We start from the raw sequence: 23,146 nt of genomic DNA, 5'->3' as shown, positions 1-23,146 counted from the left end.
GATATACACTTTTTATAAGTGGTCAATTTGCAGCAGATGGTGTCGACAAAGGCACATTTGTATAAAAACTGTTTTTTTTTATTTTTTCGCGGCATTTTATATTATTTATTTGCCACAATACCGTTGTTGTTGGTTGTGCAAACATAAAAGGTTGAACTGATATCAATGATTTTTTAAATTTTTTTCTCCGTAATCGTAGCGGAATGCTAGTATGCGCTGCAATGTGTACTAGATTAACAAGAAGCTTACTGACAGTGGTCTCTTTTCTATTGTTCCCCACATTTCAGATCGCAATATTTCGCATCATCATTGCGCTTTTACTAATTATTGCAACTTTTTAAGACTGAAGATTCCACGCGGCATCACCCTGCCGCCAAGTTTGGTCAGGTTGTGGTTGACATGAAACTATGGCTTTTTGATACATCCAAAGAAGAAAGAGGTTGAACAATCAATCAATGGTGTGATAAACGTGTCTGAAACGAAGTGGTTTTTTTGGTGGGGTTTTTTTCCGCAACCGAAACGCACGCCTTGCCTCTTGGCTGTCATACCAAATATTTTTTATAAATACTTGTTTGTTCCCCACAAAAAGCGCTGGAAGTGTTCTTATTGGACCCAAAAAGTAGCACCTTTTCTATACTTCACTTGTAATTCACTTGTAAAAAATTTACTATATACTAAATGTATTCATTCATCTCTTGCTTTTCTGCATAAGTTGATAACCTCAATTGTTGGAGTTACTGTTTTGGCATTCTAGCTTATTTAATTAATCTCGATTTTCTCAATAAATATTACTGAAAGTCCACTTATAGTTGGATGGAATTTTGTCGCAGAGACCAAAATTAATAAGTTAGCGACCGTAAATAGTGATAGCTAACAGGCATAGTGCTCCATAATGAAACTGTACACTGCTCCACTGCTCACAATGAATCTGACTTTTTCGAGTATTAATGCCACTGCAGTAAGTCAGAAATCTTTCAGACAAATAATAAGGAAATGGCAAAGATCCGGATAAGAAGATAAGTTGAATGGATGCAAACATAGATGTTGCAAATGTTACCTACGTGTCTGTCTGGTTGAATGGTCCCCTGTAGTGATACCAGCCATCCATGATCTCTCCTCCACCTTGCTCATGAAGCCACAGACCCCTTGTCACTTTGTGCAGTTTAAAATTGTCTCTGAAAACATACAACACGATTGATTACTGAAGATAAAAGTGGGTGCGAAAAATGACATTTTGGCACTTTGGAATATTTTTTAAACTCTTTGCAATTCCTGCTGCTGTAAGGTGAAAAAAGCTGAACATTTGCTAGCAAATAAACTTAACTTTCTCAAGGTTCATTCTTTATAATTCACACTTACAAAGAAACACTAACTTTTTAGATAATTGTTGGAAAGTTACCTGATCATTTAACCCAAAATTCAGGGTCTGGAAGTGGCTATACGGTCACACGATAGTCTGGACTGGACAATAATCGCACAGAAGTCTTTTGCCACAACATTCAGGTTCAATACTACCCGGGTTGAGTGTGCTCCCTAAATTCCTCCCATTTTGTTCTAAGAGTGCTGAGAGTGGGGGTCGTTTGTCTATTGGGGTTAAATTGATGTAAGAGTGAGGGGTAAGTTGGTCTGGGGGAGGGGGTTTAAAATAATGTAAGAGAGGGGCTGCAATGGGAGGACTTTTGAGGAATTAGCCCCCTGGCCAAAATTTTGATGTAAGAGTGGGCTGCAATCGGAGGACTATTGAGAAATTACCCCTGGCCAAGTTTTCGATTTAAGAGTGGGCTGCAATGGGAGGACTTTTGAGGAATTAACCCACTGGCTGAAATTTTGATGTAAGAGTGGGCTGCAATCGGAGGACTATTGAGGAGTTACCTCTGACCAAAATTGCGCCTGGAAGAGTGGGCTGCAATTCGCTGCCATGGGAGGACTTTTAAGGAGTTACCCCTGTCCAAAATTGCGCTGTAAGAGTGGTCTGCAAAGGGCTGCAATAGTAGGAGTTTTGCGAAATTACCACCTTGGCCAAAATTGGCAATGGGCTGCAATGGGAGAAATTTTGAGGATTTGATCCCATTTGGCCAATATAAATTGAAATAGCATATTTCATACAAATTTCAGGTAACTTAAGCACTTTTAAGAGAAAGCTCTGATCATAGGGCGGCAAAGTGTGCAAGATGTTCTGACCATAGATAGTTTTGGTAGAACCAAAGTTGCACAAAATTTTTGGTACACACGAAGGAAACAAGGAAAAGTTAAACACAGCTATTTGCTCAAAAAAAGTGTTCGAACCTGGAAAAAAGATTAGGTGGTAACTAGAAGCCCTGCTGTACTTTAAAAAATTTGTCAGAAATGCCGATTTTGTGGACTTAGTTTTTTGCCTCACTTTCAATTGAAAATATTTCACTGACAGCTGATATTTTATTCCATTTTTTTAAGATATCGTCAGTAAGTTTTCACAAAAATATGCTTTATTTGAAAGTTCTCATATATTAATATGAACAAGAGTATTCAAACTTAAGGGTAGAGTACAACCTTATCGTTTTTATTTTAAAAATACAAAATCGATGTCAGAAAATACAAAAATAAACGTTGAGACCACAATATCATCTCTGCTATATCAATGTGTCGTGTTAAAAAATTTTCAGATTTTTCAGAATTTGTAACCCTAACTGTTTTTCAACAAATTTTTCCCATGGAATCAAATATGAATCAAGTGACAAAAGAACTCTTAGAATCTAAACAAAACTCAGGGCAGCAAAAATATCCTAAAACACGAGAAATTAAACAACTTGGAAGAGTCGAAACAGGAAGACTGCAATAAAAAACTAATAGAGAGGGAGAGAGACAGTGGCAAACCATTTTGATGCAGACTGTTGATTGCCCAGAGCAGACAGTACTGAAACGATCTGCAATCAAGGCAGTCAATCAAACAAAGCAGTCAAGGTTTTGTTTGTTCTTGTTTTAACATAGAAAGATACTGATAAACAAAATCAGGCGCTGAGAAAAAGGCGTCAAGTGATTGATGCAAGTGTTCCCGGTGGAAAATTTAAAAATAATAATCTAGAACTTATTAATGGTCAAATTTATCAACAGAGGAAGAGCGGTCCGATTGTTGAAAAACTTTATTGAATAACATGCAATAGAAAACAAGAAGTTGGGATACAATCGGGAATTCAGCTAATTTGGCAAATATGCATTTCGCTAATTTCGCATTTTTTGCACGTGCTCTGAATTTATTGATAACTTTCTGAATAGACCATCTTTAAAAATAAATTTTATACATTCTGCAACTCTAGGACCCATCTTAAACCCCTTCCTTTTTTTGTCTCCGAAATTACATTGTGGGGTGGATGTGTGAAGGGAGAATATCCAGACTTTCAAGTTGAGGCCGAGGAAGGTCGTCAAAACCGGTCGGATCCAAACTTTACAGCCCACCCTCAACCCCTCTCCTCCCTATCGCCTTTCAGGTGATCGCAACATACGATTCATGGAGCGGTTTGCTTATTGAATCCTTATCGCGTTTTGACCTTGAAAAAAAATCTAAGAGCTAAAGATCTGGTCCAGTCTGAAGCAAATCACGATATAATCAACAATTCATCCCCCTATTCAATGTTCTTTGAATATCATTGAAAAAGTGCCAGTTTCTATGTCTCCCTTCAAAAGATACTCACAGGAACAAACCACTAGCATTTCAGTTAAAAAACGTTATGTCAGACACCTCAACTGGTTTAACACAGCAGATAAGTGACTGACAATAAACGACGACATATCTCGTTTCCTGATTCCAGTGGGAATTATCCTTTTTTATCCCGACAGAAAAGATAACATATATAAAGTCTCCATCTTGGAGCACGACTTGGTCAGGTGCAAGGTGAGGTACTTGCAGTGTGGTCCAAACTATGATGTGTGTGCTCGAAATCAATTTGGGCGTATTCACAGTTCACTCAAATTTTGTCAGCATTGAAAAAGATACCGAAAGATCTATCTGCCCGCATAGACGAGTTGGTTCAATCTGCAACACCGGGAAGCGGCTCTTCAGGCCCCTGTGACAATCCTAGCAAATACCACATTTGAACACTATTTGCAGTAAAAACATTCCAACGAACCGCTATATCCCCGTGAAGTTTCGTATGCCAAGCTCTGGGATAATTACGTCAATCATAGAGGATTGCATCTCAAACTCTGACTGGGTTGATAACTGGAAGAAGTTTTTCGCAGTTAGCAAATGTGTTTTGCGTGCTTCAAACAGAGGGGGTAGAAAACATAAGCAGCAGCAGGAAAACTCAATGATGAATAGATTTGAGCGATGGAGAGCGGGTGAGTATGCTGACCTTTGGTATGAAGCGGCTTCAATGAAGCAAGCAAAAAGTAAAAGCAACATCAAAATGGAAGTGCTTGCCTCTCGAGCGAAAACCCTTTTTCTTCAGGGACAGTTTGGTTTTGCGGCAAAAATTTTATCATCGGAGGGAATAGCACCAGACAAAAAAACCCAAAAAAAAGCATCCAGAGGAAAACGAAATTTTTGAGCCGATGGAAAACTATAGCTGCGAAGCTTATCAATTCGATTAAGGAAAGCTCTTTTTGCAGCTCCAGTCTTTTTTGTATTTCACAGCAGCTTGGCCGTCCAAAATGTACCCAGAGCATCTTCTCGACGCAATCAATTGTTCAATTTCCGATCAATCCAAGCGGGCAATGAATTCCCTGACCAAATTAGTGAACTTGGCCAGCAGGGCCAGTTCTCAAGGTTCGTGGCTCTTGCTTTTTGTAGTTCTACATTAACAGCATTGAATAAAAAGAAAACCAGCATTAGACCTATTGCTGTGGGTGAAGTTATTTGGCGCTTTTTGCCGAGTGCATTGCAAAAGAAGCAGCCATCGAGGCGGTTGAGTTGTTTGGTGCAAAGCATTTGGGAGTTGCTGTCAGAGGAGGTGCCGAGAGCATAGTGCATGCCACAAAAATAACCTTCGAAACAATGAAGATAGTAAAAAGTGGGGCATACTCCAAATTGATTTCAGAAACGCAGTCGTCTCCTCGGCTGAACAAAAGTTTTGATGCCTAGTATATTGTAATTTGTATTCTTTTATTACTCGAAACATAGTGATTTGTTCTTCAATAGCTCAACTGTTGACAGTCAGACAGGAGTGCAACAAGATGATCCACTAGGTCCACTTTTTTTTTCATTGGCCATCTGGCCTCTTATTGACGAAATCCAGATCAAAATACAAAATCTCTTGCATCATTGCTGGTATCGATGACGGAATTACTGCAGGAACCGAGATCGAACTTTGTAAGCCGTTAAAATTTCTCTCAGAATCAAGAAAAAATTTGATTTCGAACCAAGAAGGATAAGTGCGAGCTATGGTCAACCGAAAGCATGGCGAAAGTTGACAGTTTGATCAAGAGGAACTGTGTAGATGGAATTGAAATTTTAGGAGCTGCTGTAGGATCTGATGCTTTTGTTTCGTCTTGTTTACTCAAACGCGATTAAAAATTAGGGAACTTATAGACAATTTAGCATATGTAGACGATCCTCAATATGCTCTTGGTATTTTTCGTTTTTGCCTTGGTGCTCCCAAGATGGTCTACTCTTAGCGATGCAATTCTCCTTCGGACAAATAAAATAAAATCTTTCGAAAATTTGGTTCGATTCAGCGTGCAACCTTTGAAGGTATTCTTGGAATTTTGTTGTCAAAGACATTTTGTGACCAAGCACGCCTTCCCATCAATAAAACCGGTGTAGGAATAAGACGACGAGCAGATCAAGTTCAGGCTGCATACGTTGGATCTGTTTTTCAACCCTCTGTTCTTGTTGAAAAATTAACAGGCCATAATCCAATTGAAGACATCTCGTTTGTTAAGACAGTTGAACGATTAAGCAAAGTTTCGCTGACATATCCCTCTCAAAGAAAAATTCAGGAGGAAAAAGATAACTCAACCTTCGTCAACTCTTTAGGAAAACAAAGTTCCATAAGAGAAAAAGCTCGCTTTCAATCTCTTTCTCTACCGCAATCTGATGCCTGGTTATCCGCAGCCCCCATTCCAGCTCTGGGACTGCACTGATTGTCCAATGAGTTCCGTGTTGTTCACAATATCAAATGGTGTAAAATTATACGAGAACAAGAGAAATTGTCTTTTTTGTAAATCTGGGATTCTAGATGTAATGGGCAACTGTGCAGTGTCATGCAATGGTCGCGATGATATGATCTCTCATCATGATCGTATACGAGAGAAAATTACATCAGCTTGCTCGGAAGCTCTTTTGTGTCCCATCTGTGATCAGAAAAGTTTACTACCCGACAATAACTCCAGACCGGGCAATTTTGTTTTACCTGTATGGAATGCTGGTCAACCAGCAGCTTTAGATGTTACCGTCCCTTCTCCATTGTAAATGCGTCGGAGAAGAGTGGTTTCGCACTGTCAGCTGCTAAGGACAGGAAGTACGAACAGTACGCCCAGAATTGTAGTAAAGTCGGAATTCAATTGATTCCTCTGGCTTTCGAAACGTTTGGAGGATTTTCAGAGACTGTTCGTAAGACCCTCAAACGAATCGCTACTCTGACTGATAACAGAAATTTGCAGCCGGCGGGGTTGTCGGTAGCCTTCAGTAGGTTATCTCAATCAGTCTCTTTTACATCAATTCGGTGGTCTGCAATCATGATCCTTGCAAGGGATGCGAGATTATAGACACATATGAAACGCGAGCAAATCTTTGAATCCTTGTTGCAGAAGTTAAGAGGCGAGTCGGCCTTGAATAGTGTGTCATCCATGAGCGGGGACAATCTATACTGATAAGTTTTTGACTCACCCATTGAGTGGGGAGCTCAAAATTTAATGCATTATCATACTAGCTGTAACTCAGTGGCGGGTGAAATGTATTTGCCCGGAACAGGAAGTTTACCTCTAACAATTTTTCCAAGAAGGAAACGAGTATGATTGCATGGGTGATTGCATGGGTTGAACTGATAACAATGATCGTTTATGAACCAAGATTTTCTAATTAAAGATAATTATTCAATCGTAAAAAAATTATTTCGCAAATACCAGTGTCCATCCAACAATATAATATTTTATGTCTCAGTGAAATGTGGCTGAACAGAAATAGAAACTCTTCAGATTTATTGATAGATATAAACCCTTTATCGCTCTAAAAACGAACTCAGAGATAACAAAAATGCACATGGAGGAGCTCTGGTTGCGGTATCAAACTCTTTGGAATCTGGATTTGTCAGTTCAGAATTTCCTAATTCATGTCCTGCAGGCAAAAATCATTCTACGTCACTCATAAATTATGTTATGTTCTCTAATCCAAATAATCTGCAAAACCTAAGCACTTATAGATAGACGTTTAATGACATCTAACTGCTAAAAGGAGTTACAACAGAAAACCTGTCTGTCGTCATTTGGGGAGAGTTAATAGTTAATTTTTCCATAGACAAAGTTGTGCACTTATAACCGCAAGGCTGGAGAGGAAGAGTTTTTTCTGGAGTTCCTGAAAGAGATCATGTGAATACCTTTCCAAATTGCCAAAATAATGTTCTTGGAGTTTGTGTTCTACGAAAACTAAGTAGTAAATGCTAGAAAACAAGGAGTTTTTGAAAAAATCCACAACTGCTCTGATTACTATGCTATTCACTTGTCGGTAATATGGGCAAGTCATGGAAGCAAAGCCTACTTGAGGAAAAAATCGATATTTTGGATCGCTAGATTTTGAAGGAAAAGTCCAGTATCTGAGGAAAACGCCCATTAAGTGTTTCTCTTATTACTCACACCGACGACATGAGCTACGAGTTATACCACTATCTTTTCAATGTTTTTGTTTTTTACGTACCTTGTCGTACTACATGGGCAAAATCTCCCAACAAAGTTTTCAGCAAATTCATCAAATCTCATCGAGAGGCCTGAAAGGCATAGAGAATGCCTGATCAAAAAACCCAGACACTATAGAAAACAAAGTATAATAACATTCTGAAAATATGTCACTGCGTCAACAGAGTATGACAGAAAAGAGTACAATGAGAAAGTTTTTCAGTCTAAAAAGAATAGTGTAATACTTAAACATCTAGAGACTCTTATCAAGTCTACCAGTCTATCAAAACAACTGAACAATAAAGATGTCAAATGAAGTACGGACCTGAAATAAAGGATAATAGATTGAACCAGTTCTTGCAATCAGTGTTCTCTCCGACAAACTTCGTTAAATAATCAACTCCTAAAGCCCAATTAATTTTAGATTTGGTTATCTAAATTCTGGTTCTGACAAATATTGGTTTTTGAGTGAAGTCAATAATGTTGTGTCAGCCCTTGACACCACGAAATTGAGAAGAGCTGCCAGCCAGCCCTGTTTTCAAAGAGGCATACACAAAATGTATAAAAACATATACATATTTCGTTGCTCAATACTGACAGTAAAGGTTTATTGAAAAGTATTTGCATTAGCCTGTATGAACATTTTGCTCAGTTTTGTCGATTTAGTGCACTCATTTGATCCAAAAGTGTAGCTTTTGAAAGTTTAGTTCTTTCCTCTTTTTTCAGTCTATTCTTTTCACTAAATTAATGCAAAAAGTATTATTTGCAAGGCAAGCAGTCTATCATTAGAGAACATGCTGAGTAGATTTTAAAAGCGAAATACACTCGAGCGCATTATGGTTCTTGATACAACATAAAAAACTTGTTTCAAAGTCTCAAATTATTATCAAATGCAGGTTTTCGGCTGACATTTTTTGTATTTGTTTCAAATATTTTCAAATATTTTTACAGAAAGTTTGAAACTTGTTATATCATTGTGAACCATAACATACATACTTAAGACCAGCTGACAGTCTTAGGTGTCGCTCTAAATGTAGGCTCATTTAATCCTTAAAAATAAATGCAAACCAGTAGAGGAGGCAGGCTATGGTGAGCCCATTTTCCCCATTATTTTCTCATTTTTCAGTTGACGTTGCATTAATGATTATTTGCATGAATTTTGGGGGTTGGTGTTGAACTTGAAGATGACTTTTTGCTCTCTGTGTTTTGGATCTTTGACGTGTCTGAGTTTGGACTCGGCTTCGCAAGCCCGTTTCTGAGCAGACTTTGGGGGAATCCCATTCATCTCAAATTATCAAATGTCAATGTAATGTAGTGTACCTTATAATGGCGCTCTCTCCGTGCTGTTGATGAATGTTGACAAGGAGTTCCCTCCTAGGAGCTGAGCTATAATCGATAGTTTTATCTTCAGTCTGAGCAGATTGACTATTTACAAGTATACTGTTCCAGTGATCAATTCCATCTATGTCTCTTCTGGTGTTCAGTTGGCTTCTGGACGTGAAAGAATTAACAGCTGCCAGCAGTGTGGGCATCCAGTCGACAAGATGGAATAGATGATCGTACGTTGACTCTGGACAAACAAATCTGAATATTTAAGGCATAATTTGAACCTAAAAGAGCTATTTTTACGGCATGAAGAGTTAGTTTTCTGCGAGCGCAGTAGATTTAACCTATTGCCATGATCTCTCTATTAATCGTCTAAACACTCTTACAAAACAAGTAGAGTGGTCTCAATAATAACTTAGCAGAAAAAAAGATGCCATAGTCAAAATGTAAAAAGCAAAAGAAGAGCTTGAAACTGAAGACTATAGTTAAGAGCATTTGTTATTAACCATATAATAGTATATTCATCGTGTGAGCCGGAACATTTTACAAGCAAATTTCTATCTGTTGCTCAGCATAGGGCATCATTTAGTTAATTGTTCCCCAGACTTTTTACTCTTAACATAGCAACTTTAACAAAAAAGCGACAGAAACGATAGTCCAATTATAGCTACCAAGTTATCTCCAAAACGGGTAATTTACAAATTTAGACATCCCATAGTCACTATGAACCAATTCTTCTTCCTAGGGGAGGCAACAATCTTAAATTGTTTTTCACTCTCTGCAAGTGAATTCTTTGGAAATACTCGAGTTTTTATGCCTCTTTTCAACCTTTTCAGTCTGTGCTCAAAAGCAGCCAATTGTTGACCTAAAGTTACGAATCGTCAAGTCTTGTCCATAGCTTGACTCAAAGTGTGGATTCCAGTCTTGGCCAGACTTACGATATTATACCGTACTGATTTGCATTTTTACTTAATCTTTGCTGAATGAGTCGGCGTTCACTCCGAGAGATCATTATTTAAACTGACAAGGATTGGTCACATTTTGATATAAATTTTATTTTATTTCGTTATTTCCCAGGTTGACCAGACTTGGAAAACTTACTAAGGCCTTACAACGGCACCGTATAAGTCTTAGAAAAAAACCGTACCAAGTCTTGTCAAGTTTACTACGGCACCATACTACGGCCGTAATAAGATTTAAAAGGTGCCGTGCCAAGGCCGTATCAAGATTAATAAGGTGCCCTTAGAAATGGGATAGAATGAACACTGTCGGAAAAATCTCTAGTCACGTTAAAAAAGTGACTGCTGAGAGTTTTCCAGTAATAGGTTTGTGATTTTCCCTCCTGCTTTATAATTCCGGGCTTGGGACCGGTAATGGCGGAGATACTGAAATTAAAAATAGGAGTACTAATATAGCACGATAACAAACGTACTCGTGTAGTTCTCCAAAGCAAGAATTCAAATGAAAAAATAAGACAAGTCAACTTTAAATATATATGATACTGCTAAGAGACGCGTATAAAAGAACGCTCTATTTTTTTGGCCTCTTCAATTACTTCTACTTTTGTCTTCTTTTTTAGTTTGAAAAGCAATCATGCGCCTTTCGTCAACTAAAAACTATTTTACTATGAGAATTTTACATCAATTAGAATTCAGAAATGGGTAATCATGCTAAGCTAGAGTGGGCCACATTAAAAAACTGTCATTTAGTAAAAATAATAGTTCTAGGTTTTAAAACAATTGTATCTACAAAAAGGCAATAAAGTTTATTTTTAAACCTTTCACGGTAGTCAAAAATGTCCAATCATCCAGTCCTTGCAAACAGTTCAGTTTGTTACGAGGTCGATTTTTCTGAGTTTTATAGACTTATACCCAGTACCAGAATCAAATAAAATTTGACATTTATGAGGTAAATGTTATTTTTTCATTTATAATGGTCTCCTTATACTTGAATCCAATGGAACTGATGTTTTAAGACAGCTGGGAATACTTAGAGAATTGCGTATTCAAAAAACAAAAACCTAAAAACATTTCTGAAATCTGACCCGGCCTCATCAAGGGCGCAAGAAGTTTTTTTAATTTCAAATCGTTTCGTGGCAAAAATTTAAGACCAACGGGTGTATTTTCAGAACAATTTAAAGTTTGGCCGCAATACCTTTGAAATCTTACAAAACTTTGTACGGCCTTAAACGGCGCCGTACTAAGTTTTTTAATTTTTCAGTGCCAGTACCAAAAAAGTAATTAAAAATGACGTCTATGAAATAAGCGTTTCATAATATATCGTTTTTAAGAAGTCAAACTATAGAAATTGGTAATTATATCATTTTTCCACGTTACCGTAGAAAACGTGTTACGGCCTTAAACGGCGCCGTACAAAGTTTCGTAAGCTCTCTAGTATGTTTTCAAAGTTTCCTCTAAGTGGTCAACCTGGCTTTGTCACATAATGAATGCTGTAGCAAAAAAAATTATATCTTCTATATATTCGAAAAACAACAGTGAACTCAAAGATATAGGGCGTAGAACTAATTGTATTCCGAATACGGTCCAAAACGGTGATGTAATTATTATTGAGTCAGAAAATATTTAGTAGAGTAAGAAAGTTAGATTAAAATATTTCTTTCCTTCGCTTGTTGTAAACTAACTTGATGTCTTATAGTACAAACTTTCGAATTTTTACGCTCAAAGCAGTGCAACTTTACCTTTGGGTATTCCTGGGCCAGTCAAAAATGCCGGAGTTCTAACCCCTCCTTCAAAGTTGTAGTTTTTACCGCCTCTCAGAGGGTAGTTCGAAGCCTGTGACTCAGTCCCAACCTGGCCACCATTATCCGATGTGAACACTATAATAGTTTCATCTAATATACTTTCGGCTGTAAGGACTTCGATCAATCTACCAACTGATTCGTCAATTGATGACACCTGAGACAGGTAAATTCGCCGGTCTTGATCCCAGACGCCATCGAACTGTGTGAAATATTCGTCGTGACCTTGCAGTGGTCTGTGAACTCCTTGATGAGCAAAATAAATGAATAGGGGTTTCGAAGTTTGGCGGTTCTTAACTACCTGGAAAACAAGAAAAGTTACCCAAGCTCAATTCCCCAGTGGTTCGGGAAGTTTTATCGCTTAATTTCTGCAGCGATTCTTATTTTTATGAGTCCTAATATTTTATACTTATTTTGCTTCTACATTACGAGCAATCTACGAGTACCAAATTTTCGAGTATATTTAATCGTTTATATTACCAGATTTCACTTTTCCTATGTTAATACATTGTGCGTGTGGAATATACTTCCAAACTTCTCGACCGAAAATGCGGTTCCTTATATGGAAATTCCAGTCAGTGTTTTTCACGTTTAAACTGGAAGTTGAAAAGTGAAAACTGCTTTTCACCGCAAAATATGCTTGATGGAAGCGCGTTCCGCAGATTATTTGCAGCATAATTCCACATTTTAGTTATCTTAAAATATTAAATCGTAAAATTGAGCGGCAAAAGGATTAAAAGCATTGAAATTTGGGGAAATGCGCTTACAGCCGAACGTAAGCACTTTGGATTTATTTGATCCTATTTTTCCACTTTCACAAAACTTAAGCGCTTTCCGTATTAAACGGAAGTCGTTGCCCGTAAGCGCCAGCCACATTTTTCGGAAGTAAATTTAGTTCAGTACCCAGGTTGAGATCCCAGACGGAAAGTCGGTATGTCTAGACCGTCCAAGACAGAAGGTTCCCATGTCCAGACCGTCCCAGACAGAAAGTGCCTATGTCCAGATTTTCGTGCGTTCATCAGACTTTTAGTGAGTTTATGTCCAGACTTTTGTGCGTTCACCAGACTTTCGTGCTTCCAGACTATGTAAATTTGAACGCACGACACCCCATCGTGCGTTCATTTGGGTCTGGACATATCGACTTTCCGTCAGGGACCTCAAGCTGGGTACCGGTAGATGCTCGTATTAATTAAACTTTTTTTTCTGAATTACTATCTCAGGAAAGTTTGAGCGCAGGAAAGTGGTGTCAGATAATAAAAGACATGTGGATGTGGTCAGAAAATCTTGTTTCTGGTGGCATCATATGATATGACTTAACTTTCAGGGCACTAAAAGCGTTTTTAGTGCAAAAGAATCTACCTAACATTTATTGGATTACAGAAACTACGAAAGAAAGAGAAATATCTCACATCTAAAACATCTCGAAAATTTAAAGACATTTACAAAATACACTGTTTAGAAAATTAAAAAAAATTCCTTTACTTGACTCAACTGTGCCAAAACTATGGTTCTCTGGGTAGAATAACGGATCCTGGCCATAAAGAGGCCGAATATACAGTTTAGAGAAAAACTGACCCAAAAGGCTTAATTTTGGGAGAAAACGTAAACCTGGTTCTTCTAAGTCCGAAACCAACAAAAAAATTAATCCAGCTTTTATATCCCAAGCAATAGTTTCCATTTTATGAACATCGGACATATCACATAACAAACAAAATCATCAAATTTTTCTCTGGGTGGTTGCAAAAAACGTAATTTGATTCATAATTAGGTAAAAAAATTTTCTTTCAAATATTCCAACTTTTTTCTCAATTTCTACCTTCGAACGGAACTTTTCAGTACTTTGCCATCCACCTAGTTGGAGCAGGCTAGGGATTAAACGAATTCAAAGAAAATTGGGTGATATCTCATAAAACAATTCGAAACAACATAGTTGATTTGTAGATATCATTAGTCACAATTTGTTTTTGCAGCAACAAGTATCAGGAAAATTGTCAAAATTTTAAAATTTTTCATCTTTATTTTTCAAATTTTCCAGATTTTTGTAATTTTCAAAGATTCTGAGCTCAAGTTGTCAATTATCTTTTGAGCTAGAAGCTTTTTGTTTTCATGCGCAAATTTTTCATCACACTTTTTGTTGCTAAAGCATTGGGATCAAGGAGATCTATCGAATATTCAAAATTTTTTTGTCGAAAACATCGCTTTTTTATAACCCTAATTATCAGGTATTCGGTGTAACTTCCTATATGTTCGTCACTAGTTTTTGTACTTTCAAAATTTTCTGTTCTTGAATTATCACATTTGTTTTTTGAAAACCTGGAAATCAAAGCCTGTTCCAAAAATTCCCTTCGACGCTGAATGGTAGTTCTCTTGTTTTCCTTCATGTTTGTGGTGGAACTGCTTTTGTCTTTTTAACTTGTAATGTTGACCATTTTTAATTCAATCAATTCTTGGTAATGCTTTTTTTAGATAATGTCCTGTTTTGGTCACAAATCAAGGAAATCAAAATGTATTGGCGGAGTGTCTTTTATTGAGATCCCTATTTTTTTACTATACTGTTAATTTGGTTTAAAATTAGAGTAGTGATTATAGTCTCTCGGGTGTGGTCTGAAGAGTAAAGACGAAAATTTTTTAAAGCGTAATATTTTTTAAATCTGCTTTTAACGTTGGATGAGACGTGGGCCTTAGAACCTTTTTTAGGAAAAGAAACTTTTCAAGCGCTGCAAACCAACTTTTTCAAGCTGCTTCTTTTTGCTGCTTCTCTCTTGATTATTCTCCAGGGTTTTGTAAATGCCAAGCCCGTATCCTAATAATGCATAACTGTTTTTTTAAACAAAGAGCAGTTAATTTTTTATACGGCTTAAACAGTGTTTCTTTTATTAAATGTCAGTAATTTGTAAAAGTTTTGCCCATGTTTGTATTCTTGTTGTTCTCCTGTTCATTGATACAATTATTATCCAATTGAGTTTCTTTAATAGATGTATTAGGCGGGGCTGAATGTTTTCAGTCGAATACTATGTTTTTTTACACCTTTGTCGTTATTTCTCGTACTACTGAACCTTTTACAACAAATGTTTTCCAAAAAATATCACCGATAATCAAAAGTTTTTTTAGCTTTTGCTGTCCTCTCAAAAGGATCTCAAAAGGATCTCAAGTAAGCCATTATTCGATGTATTTATTAATTTCATTTCATATCAGACGACTTTACGTCAACTTCTTTCCAAAAAAGATGTAACTTTTCCTCTTCCGCCCATTTTTGTTTCCTTAGTTGTGATGATAGTTAGTCTGGTTAATGTTTTTAATAGTTTCTTTCGATATCAGAAGCTTTCAACAATTTTGTCAAAAATTTTTCTAATAACTTCAGTTGTTTTTGTAGTTTTTTTGTCATCCTCTAACACAGTCTCTTGAATTAATTCTGAGTCCATCAAGATTTAATATAGATTTTTGCTCGCATAAGTCATTTTAATAACTTCTCCTATAAATCTCTCTTGGGAACTAGAAATCTCATTGAAAGTCAAAAGAGGACAAGCAAGTATGATTAAAATGAAATTGTTACTCTATAGAAATAATTATTTCGAAGATTGGAAAAGGGGTGGAGGTTCATTTCTAGGTCCAATTTTTTGTCGAATTTTTTTTTACTTGATATTGTTTTTCTAATTGATAAAATTTGACGTTGATTTGATGTCTGTCGTTGTATTTGTATTTTTATTAATTTTTACTATATTGAAAAAAAGAAGTGTGATTTCATTTAACTTATATTGACTCCTTTTTGTATGCACGTCTGTTCTTTTTACAGAATCTGTCAAAATTAAATAACAAGGAGTTATTTTTTTTAAAAAAAATATTTCGAACATAGTTTAACTGTGCTTCATTTGATGCACTTCAAAAAAATTTCTCCTATTTGGAAACTTCACTAATGATGTTCTCCTTTGCCTTTGAAACTTAGATTGTGTCAAAAAAATTGTGCTTGAGCCAGAAAAACTGTAGAACTCAGCTCAAAAGTGGAAAAACTATATTTTAAACTGAACCGTTACTTTGCGAAACTTAAAAAAACAAGTCGATTTTCCTAAATAAAAACGTTTTGATTCCCCTAGAATCTGTAATTATGTTGTTTTAGTTTAGTTTTATTTGATGAAAAATTTTTGTTGTTATTTTGTTCAATGCAATAGAAAAATGTTCAGATAATTACACCTGAACTTGTTCAGGTAAAAATTTACCTGAACTACAGTTCAGCTGAGTTTCAGGTGACTTTATACCAGAAATTCACTTGAATTTCCAATTACCTGAACCCTGTTCAGGTAAATTCACCTGAACTTTATTTAGAGTGTAGACAATTACTCCACGAATGTGTGTAAATATTGGGGTGGAACAATATGTGCCAAAGCTGCTTGTATTAATAAAGAATTAAGAAAAAATGCGGTGAAATTAAGAAATGCGCTGAAAATTTAGCGCTTTTATTACATATTTTCACCTCACCTCATCGCATTTCTACAAACGTTAATTACTTATGTTAGATCAACTAAATGGTAAGAAAATCAGTAATCGGCGCTAAAAAGCGTTGAAATGCGCTTAAATTATTTAAAAACTACAAGTAACTCAGGTTTTGAGAAATTCAGCGCAATCAGCTCATTTCTTACAAAATAGTGATTTGCTGACTTCTCGACCCGGGAAACAGGTCAGGGAATGTATCCTCAAATACCTTCATTAAGTACTTGTCTAAGCTGATCTGACAAAATTCCTAAAACCACTATCTGAAAGATTAACTCCTCTGAAATTATTTTTCACAAGTGATCAGCTTCACATTAGAATTATCTTCTAACCTCTTCAGCTCTCTGAGTGTATAAATCAGTTGAGTAAGTTCCGAAATAGCCCCACATGTTCTTTCTCTGCCCACTCGTGTCATTGTGGAAATCCAATCCAACATATCCCTCGTGGGTACCAATGTGGTCATAATAATCCAGATTTCCCCCATAGAACCCGAAGAAGGAATCGAATCCTCGCTCTGTAGGGAGATAATCAGTTTGGTAAAATCCTGAAATAACGAGTGTTTGCCTGTAAACAATGAGTGCATTGTATGAATAATCTAAAATATTCAATGCCGTATAAACTTTTAGGAACATTTTTTGTCTGATTTAGGAAATATTGCGTGAGCAGTATTCATTTGGAGAAAAAAGTTATGCAGTGTCTGCTTTCAAAATATTTTCATGTTCAAAAAGTTTTCTGGACTAAAACATTAAGTTGTCTGTAAAATGACAATTTAAAGCCAGAAATGACAGAAACCACAGTGATTAATACCTTTGGTATTGTCCTTTTTTAAATCAAAAAGTTGCCGACGGCTTCGTGCGATGTTAAACTGACGATACTAAAGTATTACAATTCTTTTTAATCCCTTTGGTGTGGTTGTCTATGTAGGATTTGAGTTTTTGATGACGTTTATTTAGATAACATATCTGTGGCAGTCTTAAATAGAACCATAACTGAAACTCAAACCAGTTCAAATTAATGCGGAGGAAAACGCACGTGCAACGTCTGTTTCGCCAAGAAGCTAATAAGGCCCACGCTCAAGAGCTAAGACTGGGTTTCCAGACGCCTGTATTGCAAGAGTATCGTAAGAATCACAAGCTTTGATTAAAGGAATCTTGCAATAATTGGAAGCTTTGCTTCGTGCATATACGACGGCTGTCTCGCAATGTCTTGCAAAAGATGATGCGTACTCTTACAAGATCCTGCAAGATAGCCGTCGTAATAGACTAGAGTGGCCCCTTCATCAGACAAACCTGGTCTAAAAGACTCAGAAGCTGAATTAGATCTGATTTGAACTCTTTCAAAGTCTGATGCGCAACTGTCAAAAATTGGATTGCAACTTAATGTCGAGCATTCTTTTCTAGCAGAACTTGTCACAACAGTTTACAAATCCTGCTCGCCCAAATACTGCTCGCCCAAATTACAGAAGTCTTAGTTGTCGTTTTTAACAACTCCACGAAGAGAATTCACGTGTAAATTGAAGTATGTGCACCATTAAATCAAAATTGCCAGTGCCGTTTTGGTCTGGGTAAGATCCAGTCTCGAACAACTTTCAAACCACAGAGAGATTGCAAAAACATAAAGCTCGCGAATTTTTAATATTGGTTCAAATAAGGGTTTAAATATCCGAGAAGAGGCTAGTTCAGTTCGGGTTCCGATTCTATCAGAGAAACAATGTCTTACCCAAATGCCATTTTCCGATTGCGTGTGTCTCATATCCCAAGTCTCTGAAGTATTCTGGCATCAATTTCTCACTCAGGGGCAGTCCAGTGGGGGAAGATGGCTCAATTATTCCATTCTGAAGTCCAATGTGAATTGCATACTGAAATGATCAAAACGGCTCTTCGCAATTCTTTACTATATTTTTGATGACTTATGTAAAAGTCCATTTTTTGAAATTATGTAAAGATAAGCGGTTTTTTACATATGTGGATAAGTGTTTTTTACAGCAAAATTTACATAATTTTAAGTTGATTGTGATGAATTTATGTAATTTTAAAGCTTCAATGGTGTTGATATTTTAAAAAAATTATGCAGTAATTTTGATTAATTAATGTAACTGCACACCTTAAATGGCAGTGAAATTTCAAAATGTTTTCTTCAACGCTCGCTTTTACGCTTAAGTCATCTACCGTAAGCATTCTAGTCACAGTTTCTACAACTGTCCCCACTGTTTCTTAATTGAATTATAACTGATTGAAATCTTGAGAAACAAAATATGAAGGGCAAGTTTAGATGATGTTCTGAAAGCTAATTTCGCCCCCAAATTGGAGCAACAAAGATATGCCAATTCTGCGAAGACGCGGTGAAAATCTGTAACTTTGATGCCAATAAGTTCCCATATCACCTCATTGAATAAGTATTTTTTTGGAATTTGACAATCTGTCTGGTCGAATTCTGATCATTGTTAGCTTTTTTCAATCATATATTGACCCAGCAAGCCGTTTAGAAAAAAATGGAAAGGCTTCCCGGACTCTAGTGCCGGAGCTTTTCAGTACTGATTCTTTAGATTCTCAAAGTAAAGTTACCTTGCATTATGTTCAGACAAAACGCAGAATCAATTTTTTTATGTGTTTTGTCTGTTTAGTATGATTTTCCTTTTTCATACTCTTCTTAGAAATTTCTTTAAAAATTTTGAAATTTTTGAAAAGTCTGGAATTTTCTGGCCTTCACCTTGAGCATGATATATAGCGTTTTTCTATGAAATTCAAGGTTTTTACAGTGAAAACCAGCAAAAAACCAGCTAAAAACTTGCTGATCTCGAGATATTATAGCTATAAATACAAGAAATACAAACCACCCACCACCACCATTACGCCCACCACCCACTCAAACGTTGCTGGTCATCAGTATCTCGAGATTACTAAAAATTGTTACTAATTCGCAATTTATCTGGTTTTTGACGGTTTTCGCCTGAGAAATCTTGACTTAAAGTTTTTGTAATGTCAGATAGTAATTCTTCTAATCTTTTCACGTCTGGTTTACCTTCTTAGGTTTTACATGGTTATTGGGTGGTTACCTTGGAGAAGAATCGTAATTCCTCGACAGATTCCTATATTATTACAATGAATTTTCAAAATTGCTTAGGCGTAAATACATATGAGCGTAATAAAGTGTCATAAGAAATTGGTAAATTCAAGAGTGATTATTTTAAAAAAAATGAATGTCAGAGATAGGTCACAGAAACTTAAGCTATAGATGTCCATCGTTTTCACGTTTGGGTGGGTGATGGGGTGATGGGCGTAATGGTGGTGGCGGTGGGTGGTTGGCGGGGTAATGGTGGTGGTGGTGGTTGGTGGCTGGCTGGCGGGGTCGTGATGATGGTGATGGTGGTGGAGGGGGTGGGGTGTTCTTTTTGATGTTCTGGGCGCTCATTGAAAGTCCATGTGAACCATCCTACATTTCCCTGTCTCATCATCGTCCCTTCTGAACGAAGACCTCTTTTCCTGGAGCTTTCGCGTCATTTCAGCTGACGGCTAATCTGAGGAAGGTCTCAGGTATTGTTTCCCCGGGTGAATTCAGTGCGATAGAGGTGGTTTACTACTAGAGGTGTGACAGTGCATTTTAATACCAACAGCCTCCAACTCAACTGGAGAAAAGAAGTGAAAAGAGAGAACTAGAGAAGAGAAGTGATGAGAATTCAGGAGAAGTAGCACAGAAGAGAACTGTCGAAGAAGAAGTTAAGTTTAAATTAAACTAACTCAGTTTTTAACCCTTTTGTCTGTTAATAGTAGTATTAACCATTCATTTTCAATTAATCATATCTTCAATTAATTGATTTTTGCCATTGGCTTTTGAGTTTTTTCTAAATGCCGGCGGATTTTAATTTTTGAAACTAATCAGTAAAATATTGGGAACAAAAGTTCATTATGTTCAGAAAGAATTCAGAAACTGAGATTCATGCTCAGAAAATTTTAGAATTTTACTCTGAAAGTTACAAGTGCCCTGATCGGTTTACAAGTGCTCTGAAATTTACAAGGTACCTCGACACCGCAAGTGCCCTGATTGAAGCCCAGCGCATAGAAAAAAAACAGAAAGATTTTTTATGATTCAGTACTGATTTTTAATGGCACTCAGGCCCGGGTTCTCAACACTCAACACAATTTCTGCTAAAAAAGTTCACAGTTTGTACAAACATTTTAAAACTGAATTTATTTTAATTTTGCACATTGGTCATATAACAAGCTGGAGGCTGAAGGTTGGTTATTGAAATCTTTGCCGCCGTAAGATTGTTGAACAATAGCCAATAAACACACCACTGAGACCACAAGTTGAAAGAGGACACTGAGATGGGTAAAAAACTTGCTGAAGACCTAAATTTTTGGGCTCAATCAATATTTTCAACTCAAAACTCAATTACTTGCTTTAGAAGTTTTAACTCTACTCTAAATTCAAAAATATTGAATCCGAAATGGACTATTTGAGCCATTTATGTGCTGTTAAACAAGCGTCTCACGGTTGACCAAAATAGATGATAAAGAGTCATAACCTCGACATCACAAACACAAGTGAGTTGTAAGAATCGTTGATATTACTGCCGTTGGACAAATGACCTTGAATATCTGAATTGTAGTTGACAAAAGAACTATTTTGAATACAGTCTGCTGAACCTAAACAGATGCAAGTACCTGTTTCGATTGATTTTTGAAGAAATGCTTTTACAATTTGTAAATGGCATTGAGGTTTCATACATTTTGTAGAATTAATTTCAATTCTGTACACTTTTGTACTCCCATTAAGGGAAGAAATATCGACCTAGCTTTTTATCGGCTGTAAATGTTCGCAAATACAAGAAAAATTATCAGAAAACACTTCGAGTCATATGCTTATGATGCTCAAACCTGTGAAGAAAAATTATATTTGCAAGAAAATCTTGGAAGACAATCATAGTCTTGCAAGATCACAATTCGAAGTGGACTGGGGAATGCAGACTGACAGAAACCAATAAAAAGTAAATCTGGGGGTGTAGAATTTTATTCGCTGCCTAAGAACGTTTTTTCTCATTTTTTTGCAGAAAACGACCCAAAGATACTAGCACATATATTTTCTTTTGAGACATGTCCAATCCAATCTGATAGCGGTCAATTCGTTCCTCCTTAGGATTTTTTTGTAATTTATTCTCGTACCAATTGCGTCGTTATGTTAACTAGTTCTCGACTTGTTATTATGTTAGCGACCGGGAATGCTAACAGGTAATACGTACACGTACACATACAGTCCAACCACCGATAGAAGTAACTTATGTTTTAAAAAAACTTAGAGATAACCTAACTCATTAAAAATACTGACCTTTGAAGTGAGTAAGGCCCCTCTAGACGGTGAACAAACAGGCTGCGTGTAGTGTCTAGTAAGCACAGTGCCAGATCGGGCTAACTTGTCAATGTTTGGCGTTTTAGGTTGAGTGGAACCATGGAATGAGACGTCATTATAGCCCAAATCATCAGCCAAGATAAAGATAATATTTGGCAGTTTTGCTGTGGATAACGGTTTGATAGCAGAGGAGTAAATTAAAAATTGCAATAAACACCTTTCCAGTATGTTAAACATGTTTCAAGATTGCCGGAGTTTCTACAAGTTTGCGATCTGTCATTTTTCAATTGTTCATTTTAATATCCACTAAGAAACTGCAAGGTTAATCAAATAAAAAGCGTGTATTTCTAAAAGTTGCAGAATATAATATTTCATGGATGGAAAAAGAAAGTATAATCATGGATAGCAACTGAAATGGTTTTCCTTGACCAAATTCCAATGGAACTATGGTGTAGTTTATTAGTACACAAAAAAACACCAAACAAGCAAAAGTTTTCCCTATATCATGTCACATTTCGCGCTTCAAAAGCACTTCCTGCATAGTTTTGTAAGGTTTCATGGTCCATTGGCTACGACGGCACAAATGTTATGCCAAAAATGAGATTGATGATTCCGCAAAGCAAATCTTAAATAAGCAACTATACAAATGAAAGTTTCAGCGTGAAGAGTTCGAGCAGTAAAACGGTGGCAGCGATCTTAAAACGTAGTTTGAAACCCAGTAGAAATCCTGATCGCAGTAATAAAAATCTAGATTTCCGAAGTTATTAATGAATAACTTCGGAAATCTTAGAATTTTATAACTAACGCACGAAAGTCTGGACATAGGCACTTTCCGTCTTGGACTGTCTGGGAATACTTGCTTTTGTCTGTCACATCATCCTGGGTTAGCTCCGTTGAAAGGATTAGCGAAGCTAATTTTCGGAGAAGTGTGCAATTTATGTTATCCAATTTTATCACAAACAGAGGAAAGAAATAAAAAAGGCACCTGGATAGATTCAGAACGAACAGCTAAAAGTTTGCGAGAAAATTTTTAAAAGACCACAGTAATCTTCTAATGTTCGTTTATGGATCAAGTTTTTGCCATAAAGCTTTGCTTCTAAACCAAGAGCACAGTTTTTGAAAAAAAATCTTTCTCGAGTGTTCCAAAAATGGCGAACTGAAGTCACTAATTTTATGGTTTCCAGTGAGCCAGCAGTAGCTGTGCTAAACATCCTACGAAACAAACAATTCTTTCAAAAGAGTTTTGCGAATTCGTTCGAGTCAATATGCGCACTTATTCGGTTTTTTTGTTTCTGGTCCGTCGTTTTTATTTGCAATAAAATACCAACTGTCTGACAAATATGATAAGAAAAGCAGCTATCTCGTAAGAAACCAGCGAAACTAAACTGCCTAGCTTGCAAGATATATTTCTTTTTAAAATTCAAGCAT

At 36.6% G+C, this 23,146-nt stretch overlaps 1 protein-coding gene across 1 annotated transcript in view; it reads right to left on the bottom strand.

Moving 5' to 3' along the window:
* The window catches only part of LOC142336263 (arylsulfatase B-like), a 37,484-nt gene extending 15,296 nt beyond the window's left edge, over positions 1–22,188 (bottom strand). Inside the window, exons 1-6 of the mRNA XM_075384956.1 lie at positions 21,698–22,188; positions 18,092–18,230; positions 16,705–16,916; positions 11,828–12,188; positions 9,124–9,373; positions 1,062–1,175 (exon numbers count right to left, since the gene is read on the bottom strand). Coding sequence (XP_075241071.1) covers positions 1,062–1,175; positions 9,124–9,373; positions 11,828–12,188; positions 16,705–16,916; positions 18,092–18,230; positions 21,698–21,955 — 1,334 coding nt within the window. The 5' untranslated portion in view covers positions 21,956–22,188. The remainder of the gene's footprint in view (positions 1–1,061; positions 1,176–9,123; positions 9,374–11,827; positions 12,189–16,704; positions 16,917–18,091; positions 18,231–21,697) is intronic.
* Positions 22,189–23,146: the final 958 nt, after the last annotated feature.

Source organism: Convolutriloba macropyga, chromosome 3 (assembly GCF_964194025.1).
Source record: "Convolutriloba macropyga chromosome 3, txConMacr16.3, whole genome shotgun sequence".
NCBI lineage: Eukaryota > Metazoa > Xenacoelomorpha > Acoela > Convolutidae > Convolutriloba > Convolutriloba macropyga.
This window is presented reverse-complemented; position numbering and strand designations above follow the sequence as displayed.